The sequence below is a fragment of the Schistocerca gregaria genome, chromosome 7, assembly GCF_023897955.1.
Source record: "Schistocerca gregaria isolate iqSchGreg1 chromosome 7, iqSchGreg1.2, whole genome shotgun sequence".
In the NCBI taxonomy this organism is placed as follows: domain Eukaryota; kingdom Metazoa; phylum Arthropoda; class Insecta; order Orthoptera; family Acrididae; genus Schistocerca; species Schistocerca gregaria.
Genome location: NC_064926.1, coordinates 199,530,884 through 199,557,934, shown reverse-complemented (window position 1 = coordinate 199,557,934; position 27,051 = coordinate 199,530,884). Strand labels below are relative to the sequence as shown.

The following is a 27,051-nucleotide window of genomic DNA, read 5'->3' as shown; positions in this document are numbered from 1 at the left end:
AGGAGGAACAAGACTTTTGGTCAGGTGAATATAGGGTTATAAATACAAAATCAAATAGGGGTAATGCAGGAGTAGGTTAATAAAGAATAAAAAAAATAGGGGTGCGGGTAAGCTACTACAAATAGCATAGTGAGCGCATTATTGTGGCAAAGATAGACACGAAGCCCATGCCTACTACAGTAGTACAAGTTTATATGCCAACTAGCTCTGCAGATGATGAAGAAATTGATGAAATGTATGATGAGATAAAAGAAATAATTCAGGTAGTGAAGGGAGACGAAAATTTAATAGTCATGGTTGACTGGAATTCGAGAGTAGGAAAAGGGAGAGAAGGAAACATAGTGGGTGATTATGGATAGGGGGGAGAGAAATGAAAGAGGAAGCTGCCTGGTAGAATTTTGCGCAGAGCATAACTCAATCATAGCTAACATTTGGTTCAAGAATCATAAAAGAAGGTTGTATACATGGAAGAATCCTGGAGATACTAGAAGGTATCAGATAGATTATATAATGATAAGACAGAGATTTAGGAACCAGGTTTTAAATTGTAAGACATTTCCAGGGGCAGATGTGGACTCTGACCACAATCTATTGGTTATGAACTGTAGATTAAAACTGAAGAAATTGCAAAAAGGTGGGAATTTAAGGAGATGGGACCTGGATAAACTGAAAGAACCAGAGGTTGTACAGAGTTTAGGGAGAGCATAAGGTAACAATTGACAGGAATGGGGGGAAGAAATACAGTAGAAGAAGAATGGGTAGCTCTGAGGGATGAAGTAGTGAAGGCAGCAGAGGATCAAGTAGGTAAAACGACGAGGGCTAGTAGAAATCCTTGAGTAACAGAAGAAATATTGAATTTAATTGATGAAAAGAGAAATTATAAAAATGCAGTAAATGAAGCAGACAAAAAGGAATACAAACGTCTCAAAAATGAGATTGACAGGAAGTACAAAATGGCTAAGCCAGGATGGCTAGAGGACAAACGTATGGATGTAGAGGCTTATCTCACTAGGGGTAAGATAGATACTGCCTACAGGAAAATTAAAGAGACCTTTGGAGAAAAGAGAGCCATTTGTATGAATATCAAGAGCTCAAATGGAAACCCAGTTCTAAGCCAAGAAGGGAAAGCAGAAAGGTGGAAGGAGTATATAGAGGGTCTATACAAGAGCAATCTACTTGGGGACAATATTACGGAAATGGAAGAGGATGTAGATGAAGATGAAATGGGAGATACGATACTGCGTGAAGAGTTTGACAGAGCAGTGAAAGACCTGAGTCGAAACAAGGCCCCGGGAGTAGACAACATTCCATTGGAACTACTGACGGCATTGGGAGAGCCAGTCCTGACAAAACTCTACCATCTGGTGAGCAAGATGTATGAGACAGGTGAAATACCCTCAGACTTCAAGAAGAATATAATAATTCCAATCCCAAAGAAAGCAGGTGTTGACAGATGTGAAAATTACCGAACTATCAGTTTAATAAGTCACAGCTGCAAAATACTAACACGAATTCATTACAGGCGAATGGAAAAACTGGTAGGAGCTGACCTTGGCAAAGATCAGTTTGGATTCCACAGAAATGTTGGAACACATGAAGCAATACTGGCCCTATGACTTATCTTAGAAAATAAATTAAGGAAAGCCAAACCTACATTTCTAGCATTTGTAGACTTAGAGGAAGCTTTTGACAATGTTGACTGGAATACTCTCTTTCAAATTCTAAAGGTGGCAGGGGTAAAATATAGGGAGCAAAAGGCTATTTACAATTTGTACAGAAACCAGATTGTAGTTATAAGAGTAGAGGGGCATGAAAGGGAAGCAGCACTTGGGAAGGGAGTGAGCCTCGGTTGTAGCCTGTCCCCGTACTTATTCAATCTGTATATTGAGCAAGCAGTAAAGGAAACAAAACAAAAATCAGAGTAGGTATTAAATTCCATGGAGAAGAAATAAAAACTTTGAGGTTCGCCGATGACATTGTAATTCTGTCAGAGACAGCAAAGGACTTGGAAGAGCAGTTGAACGGAATGGACAGTGTCTTGAAAGGAGGATATAAGATGAACATCAACAAAAGCAAAACGAGGATAATGGAATGTAGTCAAATTAAGTTGGGTGATGCTGAGGGAATTAGATTAGGAAATGAGACACTTAAAGTAGGAAAGGAATTTTGCTATTTGGGGAGCAAAATAACTGACGATGGTCGAAGTAGAGAGGATATAAAAAGTAGACTGGCAATGGCAAGGAAAGCGTTTCTGAAGAAGAGAAATTTGTTAACATTGAGTATAGATTTAAGTGTCAGGAAGTCGTTTCTGAAAGTATTTGTATGGAGTGTAGCCATGTATGGAAGTGAAACATGGACGATAAATAGTATGGACAACAAGAGAATAGAAGCTTTCGAAATGTGATGCTACAGAAGAATGCTGAAGATTAGATGGGTAGATCACATAACTAATGAGGAGGTATTGAATAGAATTGGGGAGAAGAGGAGTTTGTGGCACAACTTGACAAGAAGAAGGGACCGGTTGGTAGGACATGTTCTGAGGCATCAAGGGATCACAAATTTAGCATTGGAGGGCAGCGTGGAGGGTAAAAATCGTAGAGGGAGACCAAGAGATGAATACACTAAGCAGATTCAGAAGGATGTTGGTTGCAGTAAGTACTGGGAGATGAAGAAGCTTGCACAGGATAGAGTAGCATGGAGAGCTGCATCAAAACAGTCTCAGGACTGAGGACAACAACAACAACATATCTGATCTCTAAGTTAATGATTTAATTCATTAACAAAAATTCAAAAAGCTACTAAATTTATTTAGCATTTTCAGTATATAGCAAGTCGTTTAGCTTTTAAGTTTGTTAAAGCAGGACTCGCTGTATGTAGGTGTATTCAGGACAGTGGTCACTTTTACTTCATATACGTTTCAGATAACATATATCAATTCAGCATTCAAATGATACTGTAAGAAAAACATGCAATTGATGAAACAGCATAAAAACCACATTTTATTTTAAATAATATGTTTAAAAACAGCTTAGTCTTCAAAACAGTTCTGGGTGGTTAACAACTGCCACTTACAAAGAGGTTATAATGTTTATAGTTCCGTTATGTCATCAGCCACATAATAAGGCTTTATCAGGATGAAGTGCTTATTTTAGCCTTTATTCAGTCAGTCTATGTAGGTTTAAATAGGAGTACAAGAATGAGATTCCATTTGCTCAGGAATAAAGACTGCCTTTTGTAGTAAGAGGTTGAATGTATGATTCAATAGAAAATCTCAGTAATCTGGAGTTTCCTAGCAGCTTGTACAAATGCATGGCAGAGAATACCGTTGTTTGTATGGTGGCTGCAACATCAGAAGACTGTAGTGAAATTAGGGACTGGCAGTTAACCCTGAACATGAATAAATCTATATAAAACACATAAATAGGTGAAGAGATCCATTATTGTTCAATTCCACTACAGATGACAAATCACTGGACACAATAATCACTATAACATAGCTAGGAGTAACCATCTGGAGTGACCTCTGGTGAAATGACCACATTGAATAAACAGTGAAAAAGCCAATGCAAGACAGATTCATGGAAATGTGATTCCTCCATGAAAGAAGAGAATTACAAAACACTTGTTTGACTGATTCTTGAATATTATTCATCATTCTGGGGCCCTTAGAAAGTAGGATTAAAAGAAGAAGTAGAGAAGATACAAGGAAGGTTGGTACTTTTCATCACTGAGATGGGTTACTCAGTGGGAGAGGGTTATTGAGATGCTCAATAAACTCCAATGGCAGATGCTGCAAGATATTGTGTATCACAGAGAGGTATACTGTTGAAATATTGTGAGCTTCCACTCCTCCCAAATTTTTCTGCAAAATCATCACCCTGAGAAAATTAGAGAAATTAGATGTCATACTGAGCCTTTCCAACAGTCATTTATCTCATTTACCATTTGTGAATGTAACAGGAATGTGGGGAAAAATACTGGTGACAGAAGTATCATCTGACATTGCTTTAAGGTGGCTTGGAGAGTATAGATGAAGATGAAGACTGCAAAGAAATACGGTATATATGTGTTCCAGTCACAGAATAAATATTTAAATAAGAGGGGTTCTAAGGAGGCATAGCTTAAAAAGTTAGACAGAGATTTAGAAACCAGGTTTTAAACTAAAAGTATTTCTATTAGTAGCTGCACGTGTTGACTGTAATTTATTAGTTATAAAACACAAAAAAAAGTTGAATAAATTGTAAAAAGATATAAAATTAAGTATGTAAGATCTGGATAATTTGAAAAAAGCCAGACATCTCTAAGAGTTTCAGAAGGATTAGCAGGCTGCAACTAGGAAACATGAAAAAGGTATTGGCTTCAATCAAGAACACTGAACATTTTTCTATTATGGTTGTTGAAACAAGTGGTTCTTTGATTCACGAACAAGTGTCATTTTGTATTTGTACTGTCAATGATTCCTCAATCATCAATGAAGACTTTATTGGCTTATATGAGACCCCCAACACTGAATCACAAACTCTGTTTAGTATTTTAAAAGATGTTTTTGCTCATCTTGATTTGTCAATGGATAACTTAAAGACGACAGTGCTACGATGATGCCTTGAATATGAGAGGTAAGTTCAAAGGACTAAAAATATTAGTTTTGGGTACACAACCAAAAGCATGTTATGTGCACAGCACTGCTCACAGCTTAGACTTGGCAGTTGTAGACAGTCTCTGCCATTTACGTCTATGAGGGATATTATGGCTTTAGCCAAGGACTTGATAAATGTCATAAGGGAATCCAACAAAAGGATGGGGCTTTTCAGAAGCATATGCTGTGAGAGTATCAATGACCAAGCTGGTCTAAGGCCCTTTTGCCTGATTCGATGGACTATGCGAGCTTCTAATATCTTGAGAATATTCAAAAACTCTGAAGAACTTCTAGAGTTTTTTTGAAACGTTTTCTGCAGAGGACAAAACAGAGGCAGGTTACAACTGTGCAGGCTACCTTGAGTCAAAGTTACAATTCAAGACTTATTTCTTTTTATGTCTTTATTGCCGTGCAGTGAACCCAGTAGAGGATGTCAATGAAAAAATTGAATGCTCTCATCTAAGTGTTGCTGATCCGGAAAAAAATATATGAGGGCTTGATTTGTATATTGAATGGAAGTTGTGATAGTTTTGAACACTTTTGGTAATTGTGTTTAAAAGAAAAACCTTCACAAGTTGATGATCCTTCGTTTCCTCAGAATTGAAGTATACCAAAGAAGTATGAAAATAATGAAGGCAGCTCATCGCACACTTTCAAAACGCCAAAGGAATACTACAAAGCTATTTACATTGAAGTTTGTGAAACTGTGTAATCTTGCATTACTGACCAGTTTGCTGCAACTGGACTTACACAGATCATTGCAGTTGAACAAGAGTGCTTGCTTTTGGTAAACTGAGGTGAAACAAATTTGGAAAAATCAACTGAGTTTTTCAAAAATGACCTAGACATTGAGAGACTGCACTTACAATCGAATATGTGAGCCGATATCACTAATAAAAAACAACTGGTCTTAAAAAACATGTGTGATGTAAGAAAGTAAGTTACACAAGAGCCCACAGTTAAAGAAATGTTATGTGGAATAGTGAAGTGCATTAAGCTTCTCCAAGTAGTTACAATCATGACAGCAACAGCAGAATGGTCATTTAGCACCCTTAGACATCTGAAGCATTATTAAAAATCCTTATAAAATATATACATAATGTTAAATTTTCAGTTTTGAAATATTAGTACTATTTTAGTACTGTATCACTATAGTACTGTATTAGTTATTTCCAAATGCTTAAATATTTTTAGGGTGTAAGACCCAATTAAAACCCGCTATTTAGATACTTTTTGACTGAAAGTATTAGGCTTATTATATTAACTTTATTAACTGTATTAAAGCATTAACTTTGAGATGCTGTTTTTATTTAATGTACCCTGAGCCTTACTCAAAGTAAGCTTAAATTAGCTATTTCGCTTATTAATCAAAGTGCTATTACTGTGTTACAGCAATATTTTATGTTTTATTCTTTTAATGATAGTTTAGGATTTGTTTGAATATAATTTCAATCTTTTTGGAGCTATATATTCACTGCTCTGTATTAGTCTATAAGAATGATTATTACTTTAAATTAAATTAGCTTTTTATGAAAATACCGTGCGTGATTATGTTTTGTTTCTTTTTTCAAAGCCAAAAAATGTGCCAAGTTACCGAGAGTGTAGTTTTCAGGGTTCCAATGTTGATCATATGACTCTCAAATGCTTAAAAAAAGCTTTAAAACTCACTATTTTTCATGTAAAATTTATAAAATTTTGTGGGGCAAGACCCCCAGTATGCCCCCCCAATATGCTTTATAAGTCGGCACCTCTGTGGAAGACCTCTCAAGGCTCCTCCTCTAAATCTTGTTCAGAAGGGGGTTCATGTTAGTAATGGGACACCCTCTTCTAACATTACCTTTTTTTTATATAGCAATAACCGATACCATTTACACTATCGATTATTGTATAGGTGAACATTATCTCAGTTGTTTAACTAAAAGAATTTCATATGATTCTGTATATGATGTATTATATTTCAGACTAAAACGTATGAAAAGAAATTAATGTGTTACAATTGATATGCACTAACAGTTAAAATTACTTTTCTTTTAAAAATATTTGAAATTACAAAGAATCTGGCATACTTTAAATTCCTATTATTAATTGCACAATCTGATGGTAATTATAAAATTTATGTCTGGTCTCATTTACAAAGTAATGATATATTTTAGCGAAGATTCTTCTTTTGTCAAGAACGTTTGTAAACTCTTTTAACTTTGTAAATTCTTTGGAATATTGTTAGTACTTCAGAAGTGGTGGGCACGCCTTTGATCGAATCAGTCAGATTTTTATGTTATGCCATAACACTGTGAATTTGAGTCCTGAAGTGGAAACTGTAAAAACAGCTTGATATGGAAAAATGTGACAAAGAATAAAATTCAAGAATAATACAGGCAAATCTTCAACAGTTATTTGTCAAAATTTCAGGCACAAGAATGTATCCCTAGATGCAAGAACTGAAGTCAAAACAACAAGAAGAGAACATAAATATAAGCAAAAAGTTTTTCTTTTGTATATATTATGCCTCACAAAGCTTTCAAAACTTGTGCAGAGACAGAGAATTTTAATAGTGATATGTGGGAGGGTAAGATAACAAATGTGGGTGTCAGCTGGAATCAGTTTACTGATAATGAAGTCTTGTCTGTTGCAGAAGAAGAAAGGACAGTGATTTGTACCATTTCCAGTTTTCATATACATACAGAAACTCCAATCAATCGACAAAGGAAGACCCGAGAGCTGCCCAACAAAGTTGGATCAACAGTGATGAGATAATATCAATAATGATGGACCAGATCAATTGAAAGAGGGATGTCATCAGAAAAGATAAGTACAAACTTTTTTAACTCATGTGATTGCTAGGAAAATGAATAGAGATGAGGGTTAGTGGTGATGAAGTGAAAGCTGTACCACATAGCCAAGTGATAGTGTAGTCAGCAAAGAAACAGTGGAAACCGATATTTTGTAGTGGATTTTAGTAAAATTAGAGGAAATGAAGATGGATAACAAAAGCAAATTTAGTGCAGTCAATGATCAGTTGATCAGTTAATGGAAATATGAACAGAAAACAATGATAAAATGGACAGGGTATAATACCAAATAGACCTAGTAAGTAATCAGGTTTCATAGTTAAAAAAATGGATTGTCAGATGGATTAAAAAAGTTAATGAAAAAGTTGAAATTTATTGTTTTGGAAAATGAGTTAGTTGCACAATCCGCAAATCAGGAGAAGAATGCCAGTGACGTCAGAGTTCAACAGAAGGCCATAGTGGAAAAAATGGAACAGAACTTTAGTAGTTTGGATCAAAAAATATGAAGAAGTTGCTGAACAGCATATTTATTACACAAAACAATGTTTCAGGGTTTGATGTGAATGCTAGACAGGAAGTTATCTATCCATTGGAGTGTGTGATGAGAGCTCTAGGGAGGAAGCTGAAAGATGTGGGCGGATCCACTCCCCACTCTGCTGTATGGCTGTACCCTGCTGGACCAATCAACTTACAAGAGATCATGGGTGCTGGGTAACATACTCGAGCATCTGTTGATTGGATCTGTATTGTGACTGATATTTGTGAATTGTTTGCCAAGACTGCCAAAGACAGTGTTATTCTGCATGAATGCATGTTTTTTTAAGTAGGGGGACTAACTTTCCAATGCATTATTTAATTTTAAATCACTATGTATTTTTGTATCAATTTTAAATGAATCTTCGAGTTCTTTATGTACATAGGTTACTGCATGGACAATTAGCAAATAGTGTGGAAGACACCTACTAGTATAAACAATATAACAAGTTGTATACATGTCTGCTTTCATACTCTGATTTTGGTTTGCAAGCTACTGGATTTTGTCCAGCATTAAAATCTAATTTATGACTGTTTACCTGCATTTATCTTGAGTATTGCAATACTGTATCTGACTGGAACTTGAGTTGTGGACAGACTCATGCTGGTCATCGCGGCTGCATATGTGTGTGTGTGTGTGTGTGTGTGTGTGTGTGTGTGTGTGTGTGTATTGATATGATCGTGAACTTTATTCATTTTGTTATGTCGAAACATTTTTTGCTGGTGTGTACCCAGTGTGGTTTGGATTCATATGTCAGCCCTCACATCGTAAACTCAGGCCCTAATATTTTTCCATTAATTTGTTCTTTCATAAGTCAATATATCTTTAAATACTCAGGTTTATGTGGCTGACTGATTCCTACTTGTGATTGAGTATGATTTTGCTGGCCTGTACCTGTCGTCGTGAGTTTTTCAAGTCGACTCACTCGTCGCACCCTTAGGCTCTGAAATTTTTTCTCTTCTCTTTTGAAGATTTTGGATGTTTGTTTGTATGGATGTTAACTTAAAATTTGTAATCCTAGTAATTTATCTTGTCTCTGTAATTATTTCTAGAGTTTAATGGTGTAATGTTGTAGTTTTGACCTTTTATTTTTGTCTTGTGACAGTATGTTTCACAGATTTGGAAATCTGGATGCCATATCCTGATATATGTATAGATTACAGCTTGTATAGTAGATAATTTTCTTATGTTTTCTGTAATATGCTATGTATCAGATATATGCATCTATCTGCTGTCCTGGGCAACATTTTGTACACCATTTGGAAAACCTTGTAATCTGTCACAAAATATTGGAAACGCCCTGTTTCCAAATTTTGTGAGGGGGATATTGTAATGGGACACCCTCCTCTAACATTACTTTCTTTTTATAGAAGAAACTGATACCATTTATACTATTGATTCTTGTATAGGTGAACATTATCTCAAACGTGATTGTTGGGTTCAAATTAATGACGATGTAAATAAAACAGAAAGAAACTGCAACATGGGAAAAATATATTAAAAACAAAGATTCCAAGACTTACCAAGCGGGAAAGCGCCGGCAGACAGGCACATGAACAAAACACACAAACACACACACAGAATTACGAGCTTTCGCAACTGGCAGTTGCTTCGTCAGGAAAGAGGGAAGGAGAGGGAAAAATGAAAGGATGTGGGTTTTAAGGGAGAGGGTAAGGAGTCATTCCAATCCCGGGAGCGGAAAGACTTCCCTTAGGGGAAAAAAAGGACAGGTGTACACTCGCACACACACACACATATCCATCCGCACATACACAGACACGTCTGCTTGTGTCTGTGTATGTGCGGATGGATATGTGTGTGTGTGTGCGAGTGTACACCTGTCCTTTTTTTCCCCTAAGGGAAGTCTTTCCGCTCCCGGGATTGGAATGACTCCTTACCCTCTCCCTTAAAACCCACATCCTTTCATTTTTCCCTCTCCTTCCCTCTTTCCTGACGAAGCAACTGCCAGTTGCGAAAGCTCGTAATTCTGTGTGTGTGTTTGTGTGTTTTGTTCATGTGCCTGTCTGCCGGCGCTTTCCCGCTTGGTAAGTCTTGGAATCTTTGTTTTGAACATTATCTCAGTTGTTTAACTAAAAGAATTTCATATGATTCTGTATATGACGTATTATAGTCAGGCTAAAATGTATAAAAAGAAATTAATGTGTTACAATTGATATATACTAACAGTCAAAATTACTCTTTTTTTAAAATATTTGAAATTATGAAATATCTGGCATACTTAAAATTCCTATTATTAACTGCACAGTATGATGATAATTGTACAATTTATTTCTGGATTCATTTATAAAATAATGATATATTTTAGTGAAGATTCTTCTTTTGTCAATGGAGTTTGTAAACTCTTTGGAATATTGTGAGTACTGCGGAATGTAAGTAGTGATGGAATCAGTCGGATTTTTATGTTGTGCCATAACACTGAGAATTTGAGTCCTGAAACAGAAATTGTAAGGATGGTGTGATATGGAAAAATGTGACAAAGAATAAAATTCAAGAGTAATAGAGGCAAATAATCAACAGTTATTTAGTTATCTGGAACCCACAAAGTCAAAATTTCAGATGCAAGAATGTATCCCTAGATGCAAGAACTGAAGTCAACAACAAGGAGAAGAGAAAATGAAGATAAGTAATAAGTTTTTCTTTTGTATGTCTTATGCTTCACGAAGCTTTCAAGACTTGTGCAGAGACAGAGAAATTTAATAATGATATGTGGGAGGGTGTGATTACATGTTGCACTTGCACGAAATCACTCTTTGTGGACTAAGCAGCAGTGGGACACAATGCTCTTTTCTAATGAGACCTGTATCAGTCTCCATCCTGACAATACTGGAACTTGTGTGTGGGGGCAATGAAGATGACATTTAGATTCTGACTGTATCACAGACCACCAACCATATCAAGGTGGTTCCATCATGTTTTCGGTTGGAGTTACGTATGGCTGCAGGACATCCCTTGTGCCAAAACATGGGAGAATGACTGTTGTGAAATATCAAGACAACTTCTTTGCATGCACTGTGGCTTCATTTTGTGAACATATTGCAGCAGGATTCACTCTGATAGATAACAATGACCTCCTGTGTTGTCACAATCTTGTGAACACCTTCATAATGGAGCACAGAACCAGTTGGATGGAATGGCCTCCATATTCTCCAGTTCTGACCTGCATTGAGGATGCATGCGCCATATTGAAATGAGCAGTTTGTGATCATCCTGTCTCACCGGGTACCTAATAGGGTATCGTAGAGGCCACAGAGAAGGAATCAGACAATATCCCACAGGCTTGTATGCAAGATTTGGTAAGGAGTATGACTAAGTGTATTCATAAATGTCTCCAATTATGAGGAGGACCAATTCGTTCATAAACAATGTGTTATGCATAATGACATTGACAGAAACAGTAGTGTTTGAAGTGGAATCTTTTGTAAGGTTTTGTTTGTGTTTATGAAGTGGAAATGTGTTTACCTTCTTTACTTTCTATGAGTTATGATTGTATCTGAGAGAACAAAATCTGTTTTGTTTCCTATTATGTGCAGTATTGACAATGAAGCAATACGGAACATTTATTTCAGCCACTGTACTTAATGATGAGAGTATAGAACTTGCTGTTATTGATTCTAGTTAGAATGTAGCTGCTGGAAAAGCAAATAATGTTGAACAGAAAGGTAATATATGAGAGAAAAGTGAATCATTGGTAATTAGTAGTGATGTACATGAGGAGCAGTCTGTTGATATCAAGGTAGATGTTGTAACAGAAACAGGTTGTTTACTAGTGGGAAATGAAATGATCAGCCAGTTTGATAACTTTACTGGGCAAAAGTGTGTAAAATGTTGCAAATTAGCAACAGTATAAATGAGTTATCAATGGTTCAATGGGAAGTAGACAAGAGACCCAACAGTGTAGGGATATATATGGAACAGTCAATAACGTGACATTAATGTAAATGAGTTTGATGAGCAGATAGTTGTTGATATGAATGTTGGTGTCATTGTGGTGGTGGTGGTGGTGGGTAGTGTTTAACGTCCCGTCGACAACGAGGTCATTAGAGACGGAGCACAAGCTCGAGGTAGGGAAGGATTAGGAAGGAAATAGGCCGTGCCCTTTCAAAGGAACCATCCCGGCATTTGCCTGAAACGATTTAGGGAAATCACAGAAAACCTAAATCAGGATGGCCGGAGACGGGATTGAACCGTCGTCCTCCCGAATGCGAGTCCAGTGGGCTAACCACTGCGCCACCTCGCTCGGTGGTGTCATTGTGGATGGCTAAGTCAGTAAGTATGGAAGTGGCGAATGGTGTTCTTCAAAAAATAGATAACAGTGTGAATAGATGTCAGATAGAGAAAGAAGCTGAAAATTTGCTGGTAAACAGTAATGTAAGTAATCTGCTACTAATGAACTCATGGTCTTGTAATTATGGTAATGAACTAATTTGTGGGGAAAAACATAGAAAAGCTGTTGACATACCAGATTTGGGGGTTGAACAGATGATACTAAAGTTGATTGTATAGCATTAATGACAGTGTGAACAAATGTCAGGATGAAGGAGAGTGTGAATCATTAATTATGGAAATGGGTTGCTTACAGATGAATGTGATGTGAGTTTGAATGAAAAAGCATTTATCTAGAAAAAGAATGACAGTGTTAAGGAGAAGCATAAAAATGTACACAAAAATAGCTTAATTTCTGCAGAAAATAAAAACATAGTTGAACCATCAGTTACTCAGATGTGGAAGATTCTACCAAAAGGAATATCAATAGTAGACAGTAATCAAGTAGAAATTCGTATTGATAATGTTGACAACAAAGATGAAGTTAAGTTGGAAGTTTGTGAACTACCAATTCCTAAATAGTTTTCTTGGCATCTTTAATGAAACATTTCCACCCAGGCTCTGCAGCAAATAAAGTGACAAATATGTTAAAGTGGAGCATCCAGGGCATAAAAATTTCCATTGAGAGGAAAAGGCACAGAGAATTAAAATGTAATAAAGATACTGATTTCATTAAATATGCGAGATTCAATAAAATTGTATTTAAAAGAACTGTCAAGGCAGCAAAAAACTGGTACATAACAGCCTAAAACACAAGAAAGGCTGTACAGTCAGTCATCAAATCTGAGTGAGTGTTAAAGCATGTAACCAAGAAATTTCAAAAATTAACATTTAAGGAAACTCCAATATCAGTGTGCTTCATTGATTTCTTTATAAATGTAGAAAAACCTGGTGTGAATGTAACTTATTATTACAACAAAATAAATCCCTTTGGTCTTAATGAACTTTTAACATCTTACAAAAATTTTAAAAATGCCACGAAGGACATAGAAAATGGAATCCTAGGATTAAAAAACAAAAACTCTGCAGTCAGTGATGGAATACACACTAAAGTTATTAAAGCAGTACACAACAAAATTGCAAACCCACTAGCTCAAATAAAAAACTGATCTTTTGAAGAGGGCTGCTTCCCAGAGGTACTGAAATGGGCTGAAGTCAAACTAGTTTTCAAAAACGCATAAAAAGAGATCATGGGAAATTATTGTCTTATCTCAGTTCTTCGAGTCATATTTAAAATATATGAAAAATGTTTTGTTGGCCAAATCGAAAACTTAATTACAAACTATTCCATTATTTTGAACAATCAGTTTGGTTTTCAACAAGGGAAAAGCACCGTAGATGCAGTGAAAAGTTTCATTGAGAAAGTAAGTACATCATTAGACAAGAGCAATAAGGTGGCAGCAATTGTCTGTGACCTCACAAAGGTGTTTGAATGTGTAAAACCATGAGAAAAATATTGTGAATAATCCAGGAAATTTTTCAAACGACAAGTGAAGTTCTTGACAAAGTTATTATTGGTGTTAATCTGTGGGTAGTACAAAGAACCGTTAATGTAAATACTGACATGGGGAGATAGCAAAGGAACAATTTCTGATGTATTACCAGAAAATATTATTGATTTACAAGACCTGTGGGTCAGAACCGTAGACATAAGGTATCACTTCAACGCAATGTTAATGTACAGAACAAAATCAGTAATAGTGTTTACCTTGCAGATGAAAAATCAATTAAATATGGTGTTCCTCAGAGCTCTGTTCTAGGGCTGTTACTTTTCCTCATTATTGTAGATCACATGAGCCCACAAAATACAATCCTGTTTGCTGATGATACAACCACAGTGTTGACTGGACCTAGTCCTGAATACCTTCAGGCAGCATCTGATAACTCTATGAAAAGGCTTTCTGTGTGGGTTTTCTATTTCAAGAACAAACATGATTTATGGAACATAGTACTTTATAGAACAACATGCAAGATATAGGGAAGCACAGGTTGTGTGTAGCACTGAACACACCAACTGGACAACAGTAATACATGTTACAGAATAGGGCAAGCACTCGTTTGCAATTGTTTAAATAATACTGTTTCTTTGGTGACTCACTGCAAACCAGGTGGCCTCTATAAGTGGGCCTGTGAACTGTATGGACGGGCGATCTATGAAATCGCGCATCATGAGTGAAGGTACATCAGTCCTCCCTTCTAGCGGGTAGGAAAACAATATACATCCATAAAAACACAAGGCAGGGAAAAATACATGTTACATAAAAATGCTTGGTACAGAAAAAAATGCCTGATACCGAAAAAGCACTGATCTCACAAGGCATTGAGATTATAAATCACAGAAAACACCAATGACAGCACAGATTTCCATTTTATAACTGCCTTGTCCAGCACAGAAGCTGAAGAGTTAAAAAGGGCAACCAACAGCTTGTGACCCATGATTAAATGGAACTTAGAATCTAACAAAAATATGTGAAATTTCTTGAGGGGGAACACAATTGCTAAAGCCTCCTTTTCAACCTGAGAATACCACCTCTGAGCAGTAGCTAAAGTCTTAAAAAAGTAAGCAACAGGTTGTTCAGACTTGTCCGCATATTTCTGTGCAGACACCACACCAAGACCGTGCTGAGAGGCATCTGTAGCTGACATGGAATGCTGACCTGCCTGAAAAGTGGCCAGGCATGGGGCAGATTTAAGCTTAGATTTAAGCAAAGCAAACACTTGGTCACAAGCTGGGAACCAGAAAAAGGGTACATTTTTATGCAAAAGTGTGTGCTGAGGTGAGCGATAGAGGATGCGTCAGGTGAAAACTTATGCAATCCGAAAACAAAGGAAGTAGGTTACAGTACGCTTGTTCGCCCACTGCTTGAATACTGCTCAGCAGTGTGGGATCCATACCAGATAGGGTTGATAGAAGAGATAGAGAAGATCCAACGGAGAGCAGCGCGCTTCGTTACAGGATCATTTAGTAATTGCGAAAGCATTACGGAGATGATAGATAAACTCCAGTGGAAGACTCTGCAGGGGAGACGCTCAGTAGCTCGGTACGGGCTTTTGTTAAATTTTTGAGAACATACCTTCACCGAGGAGTCAAGCAGTATATTGCTCCCTCCTACGTATATCTCACGAAGAGAACATGAGGATAAAATCAGAGAGATTAGAGCCCACACAGAAGCATACCGACAATCTTTCTTTCCACGAACAATACAAGACTGGAATAGAAGGGAGAACCGATAGAGGTACTCAAGGTACCCTCCACCACACACCGTCAGGTGGCGTGCAGAGTATGGATGTAGATGTAGAACTGATGTCAGCTGCAGCAAAATGGAAAACAGCAATCAGAGATTTCTAATGTGGCCTCCAGAGAAAGAACCTAAATCAATTATATCATCAAGGTAATTGATGCAGCCATGCACAGAGGATGTCAGCTGTCCTAAGAATCATTGAAAAGTTGTGGGAACCCTAGCAATGCCAAAAGGCAAGCATTGATATTGGTATAGGCCGCAAGGTGTGTTGATAATGAGAAGGCGCCCAGTGGCCTCATCCAAGGGGAGCTGGAGGTATCCTTCTGACAAATCAAGCTTGGTAAAGTGGTGGCCGCCTTATAATTTTGTGAGCAATTCATCATGGCGGGGCAAAGGAATGTGCATTAACCATGACACTGAACTCACCACAGAGGTGAATCTTATCCACTGGCTTCTTAACAATGACCAGTGGTGTAGCCCATTTATTGGAAGAAATAGGCTGAATCACGTCGAGTGACATCAGACAGTCTAATTGATCCTTGACAGAGTTGTATAATGTGATGGGCACCTGCCACACCTAAAAGAATGATGGTAGGCAGACTCTTTCGTGGTAATGTGGGCCTGAAAACTGGTAGCCCAAGGGAAAACAGAGACAAAAACTCAGTCCAGAGGGACTCCAGTTGCTGATACAGAACTTGATCTGACACTAAATTTACCTCATCGGCAATGGAGAAACTGAAAGCGTTAAATGTGTATAATCTGAACAGGTCTGTGTCATGGGAATGATCCACAACAAGGAAGGTGAGAGGGCGAACAACATATTTGTAGAGGAGAGGAGCAGAGAACTAAGCTAGGATTAGAATCTGCTGTTTATTGCAGCTACCAAACACCCGTGAAACCTGTTTGAGGGGAGGGGAGCTCAGGTTGACGTAAGTTTGTGTGTTTACTAAGTCACTGCAGTTCTTGTGCCCACTTGCATTTTTAGTGGTTTCTTAAACACGCACAAATCAATAATTAATTTGTTTGAGGATAGAGTCATTGTAGAGATAAAGTTTATGTCCATCGGTACTACCGTGCCTGCCACGTTTGTAGAGGAGCTACACACCAATGCAAAGTGGCCTTTATTTTGGCATTTGTTGCAAACAGTCCAACACTTGGGGTACACAGCACACTCATATTGGACGCAGCAGTACGTGCAAGATGGAAGGTGGTACATGGCTGCTGTCATGATGCAACATGTTGCTGCTGTGGCCGTAACCGACACGGAGTCAAAGGTTATACTGCTGCAATGGCTTCCCCTCATCCTGAACACTTGCAGCATGCCTAACCGTGGTTGGCTAAGCATTTTCTGATACCGCTCTCCACACAGCAAACTGATTGCCTGTGACCCATGACACTTCAAAAGACTGTGCTATATTGAGCACATCTGTAAGCATGGGATTCTCACACTGAAGGTCGTCTTTTTTTTTTTTTTTTTTTTTTTTTTTACTGTGGCCAGATAAATAATAATATCAAGTGCCATGTGATCAGCATAGGGTTTATGATGGGTACTAGTTACAAATTTACAATGATGGCTCAAACCATGTAATTCTGCAGCCCAGGCTTTGTAAGGTTGGTTTGGTCATTTCCAACAATGGTAAAATTGTAAATGTGTTGCACTGACATATGTTTTGTTACAGTAATAGGTTGAGAGAAGCTGCACATCTCATCAAAAGATAAGCTGGCAGGTTTTTGCACAGGCACATGTTGACACAACCGATATATGCACGGTGAAAGCCAGGAAAGAAAGAAATCCCTACACCATTTGGGATCACTATGTGAAAAACCTAGAAATATTGGCATAACCGTGTCTCATAAGAGTTGCAATCTTCAGCTGATTTATCATATGTTGGAAAGGGCACTGATGGGTGAGTAATCTGCTGTGATCACATGGATGCCACTTGATTGAGTGCAGTGGTGAGGGCCTTCTGTTGTTCTGTGAAAGCTCGCTGGTGGGCAGTAGTTCTCCCATTGAGATGTTTTTCAGGTGACTTAGCACTGACACTGCGATGCGGAGGAAAAGTAGCCCTCACCCATTGTCAAGTTTGCTATAGCAAGAACAAACACGATTTATGGAACATTGTACTTTATAGAGAAACACATAAGACACAATGAAGTACAGGTTGGGCGTAGCACTGAACACATTGACTGGACAACAGTAATACAGGTTACAGAATAGGCCGAGTACTTGTTTGTGATTGTTTAATTAATACAGTTTCTTTGGCAGCTCACCAGAGAGCACCAGGGGGCTGACCCAGGTGGCTTCTATAAGTGGGCCTGTGAACTTTATGGACATGCAATCTCTGAAATCACATGCATCATGAGTAAAGGTACATCAGGTTTTAACAAAAACTTCCTAATGGTTAATAATGGAAAAACTGTAAGTATTAACTTCCGTTTAATTCCATCTGCCAAAAAGCAATCCAAGTACATTTAAATAATAATATTCAGCATGTAAATACAACAAAATTTTTGTGTCTATGGGTTCAACAGAATTTAAAATGGATACGTGGATAAAAAACTTATCAAAGAAACTCATAAATCCACAGTTATGCAAGCATGTCATGCATAGTTCCACTCCTTATTCCACTATGGGATCATCTTCTGAGGAAATTCAGCTCACTTCACAAACATATTTAAACAACAAACAAGAGCACTGAGGATAATGTGTGGTCTCAAAAAGATGGAGTCCTGTAAATGTTACTTTATAAAACTTCATGTTCTAAATATCCCATGCCTGTTCATCCGAGAAGCAATCCTATTCAACAGGGAATACCTCATAAGAACAAGAAAAATAATCCAAAACAAAGATATACACACACATTATAACAGAGAACAATCAAATATCCGCCAAATCTTTTAAAGGGCATAATCATAGTACAGTATAAGATTTCAGGTCAAATAAAACTTGCTCCAAATTCAGTATTAAAAAACAAACTAAAGCATTTCTAACAAAGCACTGCTTCTATTCAGTGCAAGAATTCCTGGACATAAAAATTTTAATTAAAAATTAATAGCAAAATGTAAGCTGAGTTGCAAAACATGAAACTCCTGCTTCCTTTGGAAAATACTGTAATCAAGAGTACAACATTTGTAGGCAAAACAGTAACCTACAATTCTACAGTAAACAAAGATGTTTCAGTTACACTTTTCAAAACTTTTTAAATACTTTATATATATATACATCTTTTAAATGCACACGGCAGCACAAAGGAACTTCTATGTTATTCTGTGCTGTTTTCTAACTGTGACTATTGATAGTGATTACAGAACAACTGAGTGAAAAATCTTTTTTGGTAGCTTTTTACTTGAACTTGCTAGAGGCAAGACATGTGTGATTCCTGTACAATAGAGTCGTGGTTATCAAGCCAACTCTGTTGTAAATGTTTCTTAATTGTTTCTAATGAGAGACAACACGGGTGACTTACAAGAAGTCAATTGTTTATGTGAGAAGTGTGAATCTTGTTCTTTATGGAAGTTCAAATATACCGATAGTGGTTGAAAAGAATTCTTTGAGTACCTCATTATTTCATAAAGAGAGAGAGAGTCTTAAAGGTTCCTGTGACTAGCACCATTCTTCAGAGAAGAAGTTTGTGCAGATTCCAGAAGCTGGCTATCCAGAGAAGAAGATCGTCTGCGCATTCCCAAGTAAGTCAACTCATTTAAGAGAAGTGGGGTGTTTGCATATACACTTCAGATACTCTTAGTCATCAAAAATGTTAGATGCTCATGTATACTAGTTTTTATTTATCTCTTTCAAATTCTCTCTCACACACATTTACATGTTTCTAGAATAAAAATGCAGGAGAGTGGTAGGATCAAAGACTTTTGAAAGAGTGGCCCGCAGAAATCTGTTTGTTGTGCACAGTGAATTGCTCTTACAGATCTTTTTTGGGTTAAGAAGACAGAACTAGCAGTTGTGATATTCCATAATATAATCCCATACTGTAGAATGCTGTAGAACTGGGCACAGCATGCAATTTAAAGAATGTGGAAGTTTGTTTTGTGAGCAAGTAAATATAGACTGCAGCAGCATACTTTCTTCCATGTCACGTTTTGTTATGTGTGTCTGCCATTTAACATCATGTTGAAGCCATATGCGTGTAATTCTGCCATAGTTTGTCACAGAGATCCCCCTTTAAATAGAAGTTCAGAAATTTTGTTTTGGATGTATTTATTATTAGTTAATTTTCATAAAACCAGTCATTTATCTGGTCTCTAGCTTTGTTTGTTTGCTTGTAGTCGTCTTTGAGTATTCTCTATAAGAAGGATGCTGGTGTCATCTGCAAACAAGAATATTTGTGATTCAATGCTTTGATCTAGGTGTTAATGAGCAGAAGGAAAAAGATAGGCCCATTAATGCATCCTTGAGATACTTCACTTTTTATTTTTCCTGCATCTGAAAAATATGTTCTAATGCTATCATTTAGTTGGTGTCTTATTATATATTCCTTTACGATGAAGTCTGGAATACCATCAATCCCTGAAGGCAATTTTTTGTAAGTTGTTGCAATATGAACAATGTTGTTGATGAATGTTTCATAGAGACAGATTGTGTGGAGGCAAGAAGTTACTTTGTTCTGCTGAATGTTTGGGCTATCTCTCTTACTATCAATTATTAGAGTTTTATATTGTGTGCATAGTACATTTCAAATCACAGCCTTTACTGTGAATATTCCCTATAGAGCTGGTAACTAAACTGATAACTACACTGTTGGAAGAAGTTAGTAAAGCCGTTTACGGGTTCCCAATTCACTCAAATTTTATTGCTGCAATAGTGCATATGGAATACACAAAATGATTACATTTACAGACCAATAGCACAAGTGGTTTTGAGGTACCAGGTATCAACCCATACTGAAACACCCATATCAGTATGTAGTGTAGCCTCCATGAGTGGCAATGCAGGTGCGATTCTGGCATCCAGTTGATTGTACAAATGGCAAATACTGTACTGCGATACATTATTCCATGCCTGCTCAGTCTGTTTGTGTAGCTCTCTAAGAGTTGTTGGCCAATGAGTCACACCTCGTCCCATCATATCCCATACGTGCCCGATTGGAGACAAGTTCGGAGATCATGCTAGCCAGGAAAGCTGCTACACATCTTGCACAGCACATTGAGTTTCACAAGCACTGTGTGGGCGAGCATTATTGCGTTGGAACAACACATCAACCTCCTGTTGCAAGAATGGCAAAAGGATGGATCTAACCACATTCTTCATGTATCGATTGCTGGTTAGCGGGCACTCCAGAGACACCCCAGACCATAAAGCCAGGTATGGGCCAGTGTGTCTTGCATGAATGTACTCTACGAGACAGTGGTCACCAGATCTGCATTGTACGCACAAATAACCATCACTTGCATGCATATAGGACCTGCTTTCATTGCTGAAGACCACAGAGTGCATTCCATCATCCAAGTGATCCTCTGACAGACCAGATGAACTGCGCATGCCAGTACCGTGGCATGAGTGGAAGACAAGCTAAAGGTGCATGTGCTCATAGTCCCACTGCTAATACCTGGTTCGCAACAGTTAACGTTGACACATCTGAACTCACAAGCCGCCTTACCTGTGCTGTGGTAGCTGATCATTGGATCAAAACTGATGTTGTCTTTTCCAGCAGAGTATTTATAGCAAACATAAAATATTGTCTCCATTTAATTACTAAAATAATTTTATTTTGTTATCACTGTCCCTATTGGTGCTGTATTTATAGGCATAAGTACATTCACAGGTTCCATCTTGATTAGTGATTCTTATGTAGTTTTAAATATGCGGCTGCTAGATACTAGGCATATTTCTTCAAGAACCTACCAGATCAGATTTAACAGCATGTCTGTTACACTCTGTAACAAGCATCAACTGTTGCTATCATTTCCACCCTCCTACTCAGTATCAGCTGTCTTTCCATATGATAAACTTGCCCTTCCTGAGTTTTCCACAGCAGAATGTATGCCAGCACACATCTCAGCAGCAGAATTGCCACAAACGTACACAAATATCTCTGTGTCAAAGAAAAAGCTATGCAGTTTTTGATAATTGACACATATTTTCAGCCACTATTTTGTTCAAGAACATGTGGCCAGTAATACATGGTGTGGAGTTACATATCACTGTGGAAGTGTGATGTATATCCCTACATATTTCTTACTGATGAATAATACTCATGAATAAAACAATGATAAAACGAATTATTAAGTAGGAGAGCTCAGCTACTGCATGATGTTAATGTTTTACTTGGACATGGAGAACTAGGCCAAGGGACAACATGGGTCTTCAAGACTGAACAGCAATTGCAGTAACTTTGCAAGTAGAAGTACTTGCACAGGAACAATATAGAAAGTCCATGAATTGCTGGGCTATGTTGGAGAAGCATGTCGTCCCCAGAATAAATACAAGGCAACATGACAATGATTGTATTGATCCCGAAACAAAGGAATTATGAATGGATCTCTGATTCTGACTACTTCATGCTATGTAGAAGGAACTTGCACATAGTATTTCCAAATTAAATACTGTGATTGAGGTCTTTTGTTATCTGATGGACACTGTAAATGTTTTTGGACGATAATGGAGGATATATACACAAAGCTTCAGAGCAGTTATTGAAGTAAAGTAAAAGTTGTTATATTTCGTTTGTTTCCAGCATAAATTATGCAATCAGGATAAAAACTCTTAGATTGCTGCATCCAAGACAGCAATCAACTAAAAATAAGAAGAAAAATAGAATAATATTAAATCTTCACTGATTAAAGTAAGTCAAATTCAAACCCTGAAACTAACCAGAACATTACATTCAACAGGATATATCACAGCAGAGGCCGAGTTGTTCATGAAGACATTTCCATGGTTGATAGCTAGGTTGTTGAAACCCTGTATGTATATGTCCTGGGGATTTGTGTACCCAGATAAATGGAGACCCACATCATCCACAAATCATGTTATGTGTAAGCCCATGTTTATCGGTAATGAGCTCCTGGATAGTTTTATAACAAAACATTTTCTTCCTTTGCCATTTGGCTTCCTGCATCAAGCTATAATGATATGTATTCACTCTCCATCTCTTTGGTGGCCCTCTGGATTATGCAGTATTGTCTCATTGTCTCCTGTCCAATGTTTCATAACTTACATGTGGTATTGCATATGCCTGCCAGTTTCCACTGATGTAAGAGCATGATAACTGTCATGAAACAGGCTCAGAATTTTCATCATTTTGAGATCCTGCACTATATTTTGGATCACTATACGGGAATAAGAATCATAAACACCACATTTCCTTTGGTACTTAGTTATGGATAAGCATATTTATAAATGAACATAATGAAGCACAAGTTCTATTTATGCAAGTCTTATTGATCATTTGCCATCTCGTGCTAGATGTCAGCTTCCATTTCCACTCATTTCAACATGCAGAATAATCAGTGCTGAAATGCTCCAAAAGACTTAGACATACCAGAGCTTGAGTTTCACCTTGCCACCTCCAGTTACATTGCAGGTGACAAATGCAAAACACAGATCATGAAAATGAATATTATGATTTCTCGTGTGTGTAGGAAAAGTCACTGCTCTGTATTTGTTTATACTTACTTCCTTCCCTTTATATCCTGGTATCACTAAATAAAACGAAATGGCAAGGATGACAAAAGACAAAATCAGTCCTGCTTCTAACACATCAGCAGTAACGGCTGTTTTACTCTCCTCATACTGGGTGGGGAAACCATGAATGCGGTGGAAATTAAACCAGCTCATCTTCAGGCTTTCTTAGTTAAAGTACAGAACAACTCCAACTGTTTATCTGCAAAAATTAAAATAAAACAAAAAATAAAAGTAAGAATTATTAAAAGTTGTTGCGAGACTGTAGTAAATAAGTGCAACAGTGAATGAACAAAACAGAACATAATGAAGGCTTGAAATCTTAATGGCCCTTCCCCTAAAATGAAGAACAGTTACAAAAAATGAATTTATGTACACAGTTGTACAATATTTTAAACAGAAATAATGAACAAAAGGGATGCACAAGAAACTGGATTGAGGTTCAGAAATAAATTTAAAAATATGGTCTTTAACTTTTGGGTACCTAACTATTCACAGGAAAAAGTAAACTACTGAAAGGGGATCAAGATGTAAGAAAGAGTTGGAAGCGAAATGTAGGTACATTAAATATAATCAAAATACAAGAGATTCTGAGCATTATAATGAATTTGTTACAGAAAGATAAAAAACACTCTCTCTTCATAGATGTATCAGCCCTCTCTTAAGAACCTATTGCAGATGTTTCTTGGAAAATCCTGTTTTCTTCTTCAGCATTTTATTCACAACTCAGTCATTAATACATCTGTGGGAATATTGACGGCTTGTCTCTCAATCTGACTGTTCCGTGTGACGTGGAAGAGGCTTCCTCAAATCTTGAGATCATGATATTTGCTCTTGACTGATTGGATTGTATATTCAGCAACTTCAGATCAAAGTGCATTTCAGTTTCTTCCCACAAATATAAATTTATCTGGTTGTACTTCACATTTTTGTATTCAAAATTGGTTTTGTTAATATTTTCTTTATGCATACAAAATATATAAATAAATAGCAGTATTTACATTTTGACAGCTGCCATCATTTGTTTCCAATACTCTCCCCTAAAATGATAGCCTCATGCATTTACTCACTTGAACATTTCATTATGTAGCAGGTCCTAGAATGAAGAGGAACCTTCAGGAAAATGAAATTTGTCAACAAATATACTAACAGAGAGTAAAAGCTTTTGTAATCAGCTTTGGTGTACTACACTGTCTAACAGTTGTTTTAGTGATGATCTCATGTGTTACTAAGATAAGTTTTTGCTTTGAAGAATAGCCAATACTCCAAAAAGAGTATATAATATCATTCAGTATCTGCTTACTTATTGTTGTATACTCACTGTGCACAATATACTGTTCTTTATCATTGACAGGAAAACACTGGCATCTTGTATCAAGACACAGCATCAGTAATTTCCTAAAAATGGTTTATGGAGCTTACATTTGTGGCATACAAAACTGAAAAATCTCTGGCTATAATTCAGTCTACTAGGTTATGGACTACTTTAGTAGAATACTGCACATTGAGGCGATGTAAAGAGTTCATACACAGAATAACACCAATCCTTAGCAGACTTCCTCCTTCACTATCTGCAGTTCCAGACAGTAGCTCGATCAGACGCGAACATCCGGTGAGAGTGATAATGAGTTTGATAAAACTTGTGAATAATATGAAAGGAACTCTACATAAGTTGAAGCCAGAAACCAGTTTCACAAGCTAGGTCCGAATCAGCACCAAGTATTATACACAGGAGATGAATGAGCAACTATATACAGCTCCAGTGAAATGAAACACTAATATAGTTATTGATTAAAAATGGATTTATTGACAGAAGTAAATTGTTTCCAAAATATGAGAGATTATACTATCTAACCCAATCTCCTTGAGAAGTACACATAGCATAGGTTCTCCTCTCCTCTGCTCAATAGCTACACATTTGACTATTCATAGTCTAAATTGAACCATGGCTACTAACAAGTAACAGACTTATTTTAGCCCATCCCCCCCCCCCCCCTCCTCCCCCGACACACACACACACACACACACACACACACACACACACACACACACAAAAACCAAAGAACAGATTCTACTGTTACACTTGTATCACTATCTTGCAGCACATATTTATCATATGATATACAACATTAGACTATAAGCCATGCTATTTTGACCTTCTTGTTTTTCTTCTACTGAAAATGCAACAGATGAAGACTTAATATGGAACATATTTTTCCTCCTATACCCTAGATGTATTCATACATTTTCTATCACATCTCTAAGTAGCCTCCATCTAGCTCTATTACAAGGAAGCACTATCAGTTCCTGTGTTTGCTTCTTTGTCTCCCCTTTACTTACAATTCCTACTTTGCTTCACTATCTCTTTGCTCTATAATTCATTTTGTCATCAAATTTACATATTTGCTCATAATGCTCTATTCATCACAGGAGCTGGATAGTTGTTCAGATATCAATATGGACAGCAAATTCAAACATGCTAGTCAAAATAACTTACTAAAAATTATGAAGCACTCTCTCATTTTTTTTTATGTAATATATTTCCCATCATAGATGTGAAACTTCAGCCATATAGACAGAGTTGGACATGTAACTAAGAGAAGTAACAGTTAAAAATTAATTATGGACACTGTATGAACAACTGATAGTTACTAAACTGATAAACAGTGTTTGTGATTATAGAGCTAAACAACAGACATTTCCTGAAATGTATTATTTAAATTGTTTGCTAAGCATTTGCCACAATCTTTTCAACTACCATCTTGCAACTTCTTCTCCTTTTTCCCCCTAAGAAATCTCTGCAATGTCGTTTACCTTGTTTTAACTTTTAGTTATGCACTTGATGATGTGGCTATAAGTCATGAAACTGGTACTGCTTAAATAAAATTGGTTCAAGATACAGCTGCTTTTGAGTGAATTCTTGCTGTAAAATGTATTACCACAACTGTGGATGGCCCGACGGACCACTGAGTTGTTCATCATATGCACAGCATTTGGTATAGCTGAGTTTGTGTCTTTGGTTAGTAAGCTTGTGTTATCAGCAAAGATTATAGTGTTAAAGTCTTTGGTACAAGTATGTCAATAACAGAAATGGATCCATGAGTGAATGTTGTGGTATTTAATAATTCGTGTTCCACCAGCATAAATTTAGTTTCAATCCCGCACTGCAATTTGTCAAACTGATGTCTGCTATGAAGGATACGTATCATCAAAATAAGAGAAATGCTGTTAACTTATTGGGAAAAATTTTATGGTTCAAACACATAACAATGTCAGTGTGATCACTAAATATGTCAATGTGGTACTGTAGCTTTTTCTTGTTTAGTTGGTGACAGCAGCATTTTCCAAGCCTTATATTGCTTCCACTGTGTAAAATTCTAGAATGCAGTTAACAACGTTGCTGAGTATTTCATTTTTGTTACTTTCTCAGGAATTACAGATGATCACATTAACTCTATTTTTGGGGAATGGCATCGCTACTGAATCTGAAGTCTGTAACAAACTTGTATCTTAAGTCATTACAAAGTTAGCTTGATGACTGTCTTATCATGTTAGCAAAATATTTTAATACTATGTTGTAAATGCCACAATAGGCAGAATAACTACTGTTTTTTAGCCACTGTAATTTTGTTAGGTGCTTAAAAGATGAAAGTAATAGCATTCCTTAGGTAAGCAGTGTGCACAAGATTAAATCAAATGCTTCTGATCTTTGGTGACCCTCCTTACTGATGGGTCCCTCTCATCTAGGGGTCTAAGTGGTCTGCCCTTTTTTTTATCCATTCTCCTCTCCATGGAAGGAACAAGTAGTTCCGAAAGCTAGAGTGTCTTTCTTTTATTTTTATGTGCGTCTATTTGCAGTGCTACAGATT

The 27,051-nt window shown here is 37.0% G+C and overlaps 1 protein-coding gene across 5 annotated transcripts in view; it reads right to left on the bottom strand.

Moving 5' to 3' along the window:
- LOC126281930 (dual oxidase maturation factor 1-like) overlaps positions 1 to 24,817 on the bottom strand; it is a 107,619-nt gene extending 82,802 nt beyond the window's left edge. Inside the window, exons 1-3 of one of the 5 annotated variants that reach the window (XM_049981266.1) lie at positions 24,504 to 24,759; positions 24,184 to 24,278; positions 23,177 to 23,384 (exon numbers count right to left, since the gene is read on the bottom strand). In XM_049981266.1, the coding sequence (XP_049837223.1) occupies positions 23,177 to 23,338 (162 nt within the window). In that variant the 5' untranslated portion in view covers positions 23,339 to 23,384; positions 24,184 to 24,278; positions 24,504 to 24,759. Of the gene's footprint in view, positions 1 to 23,176; positions 23,385 to 24,183; positions 24,279 to 24,503 lie in introns of all 5 variants that reach the window. The other 4 variants (XM_049981268.1, XM_049981269.1, XM_049981264.1 and 1 more) reach the window with 4 other exon arrangements.
- Positions 24,818 to 27,051: the final 2,234 nt, after the last annotated feature.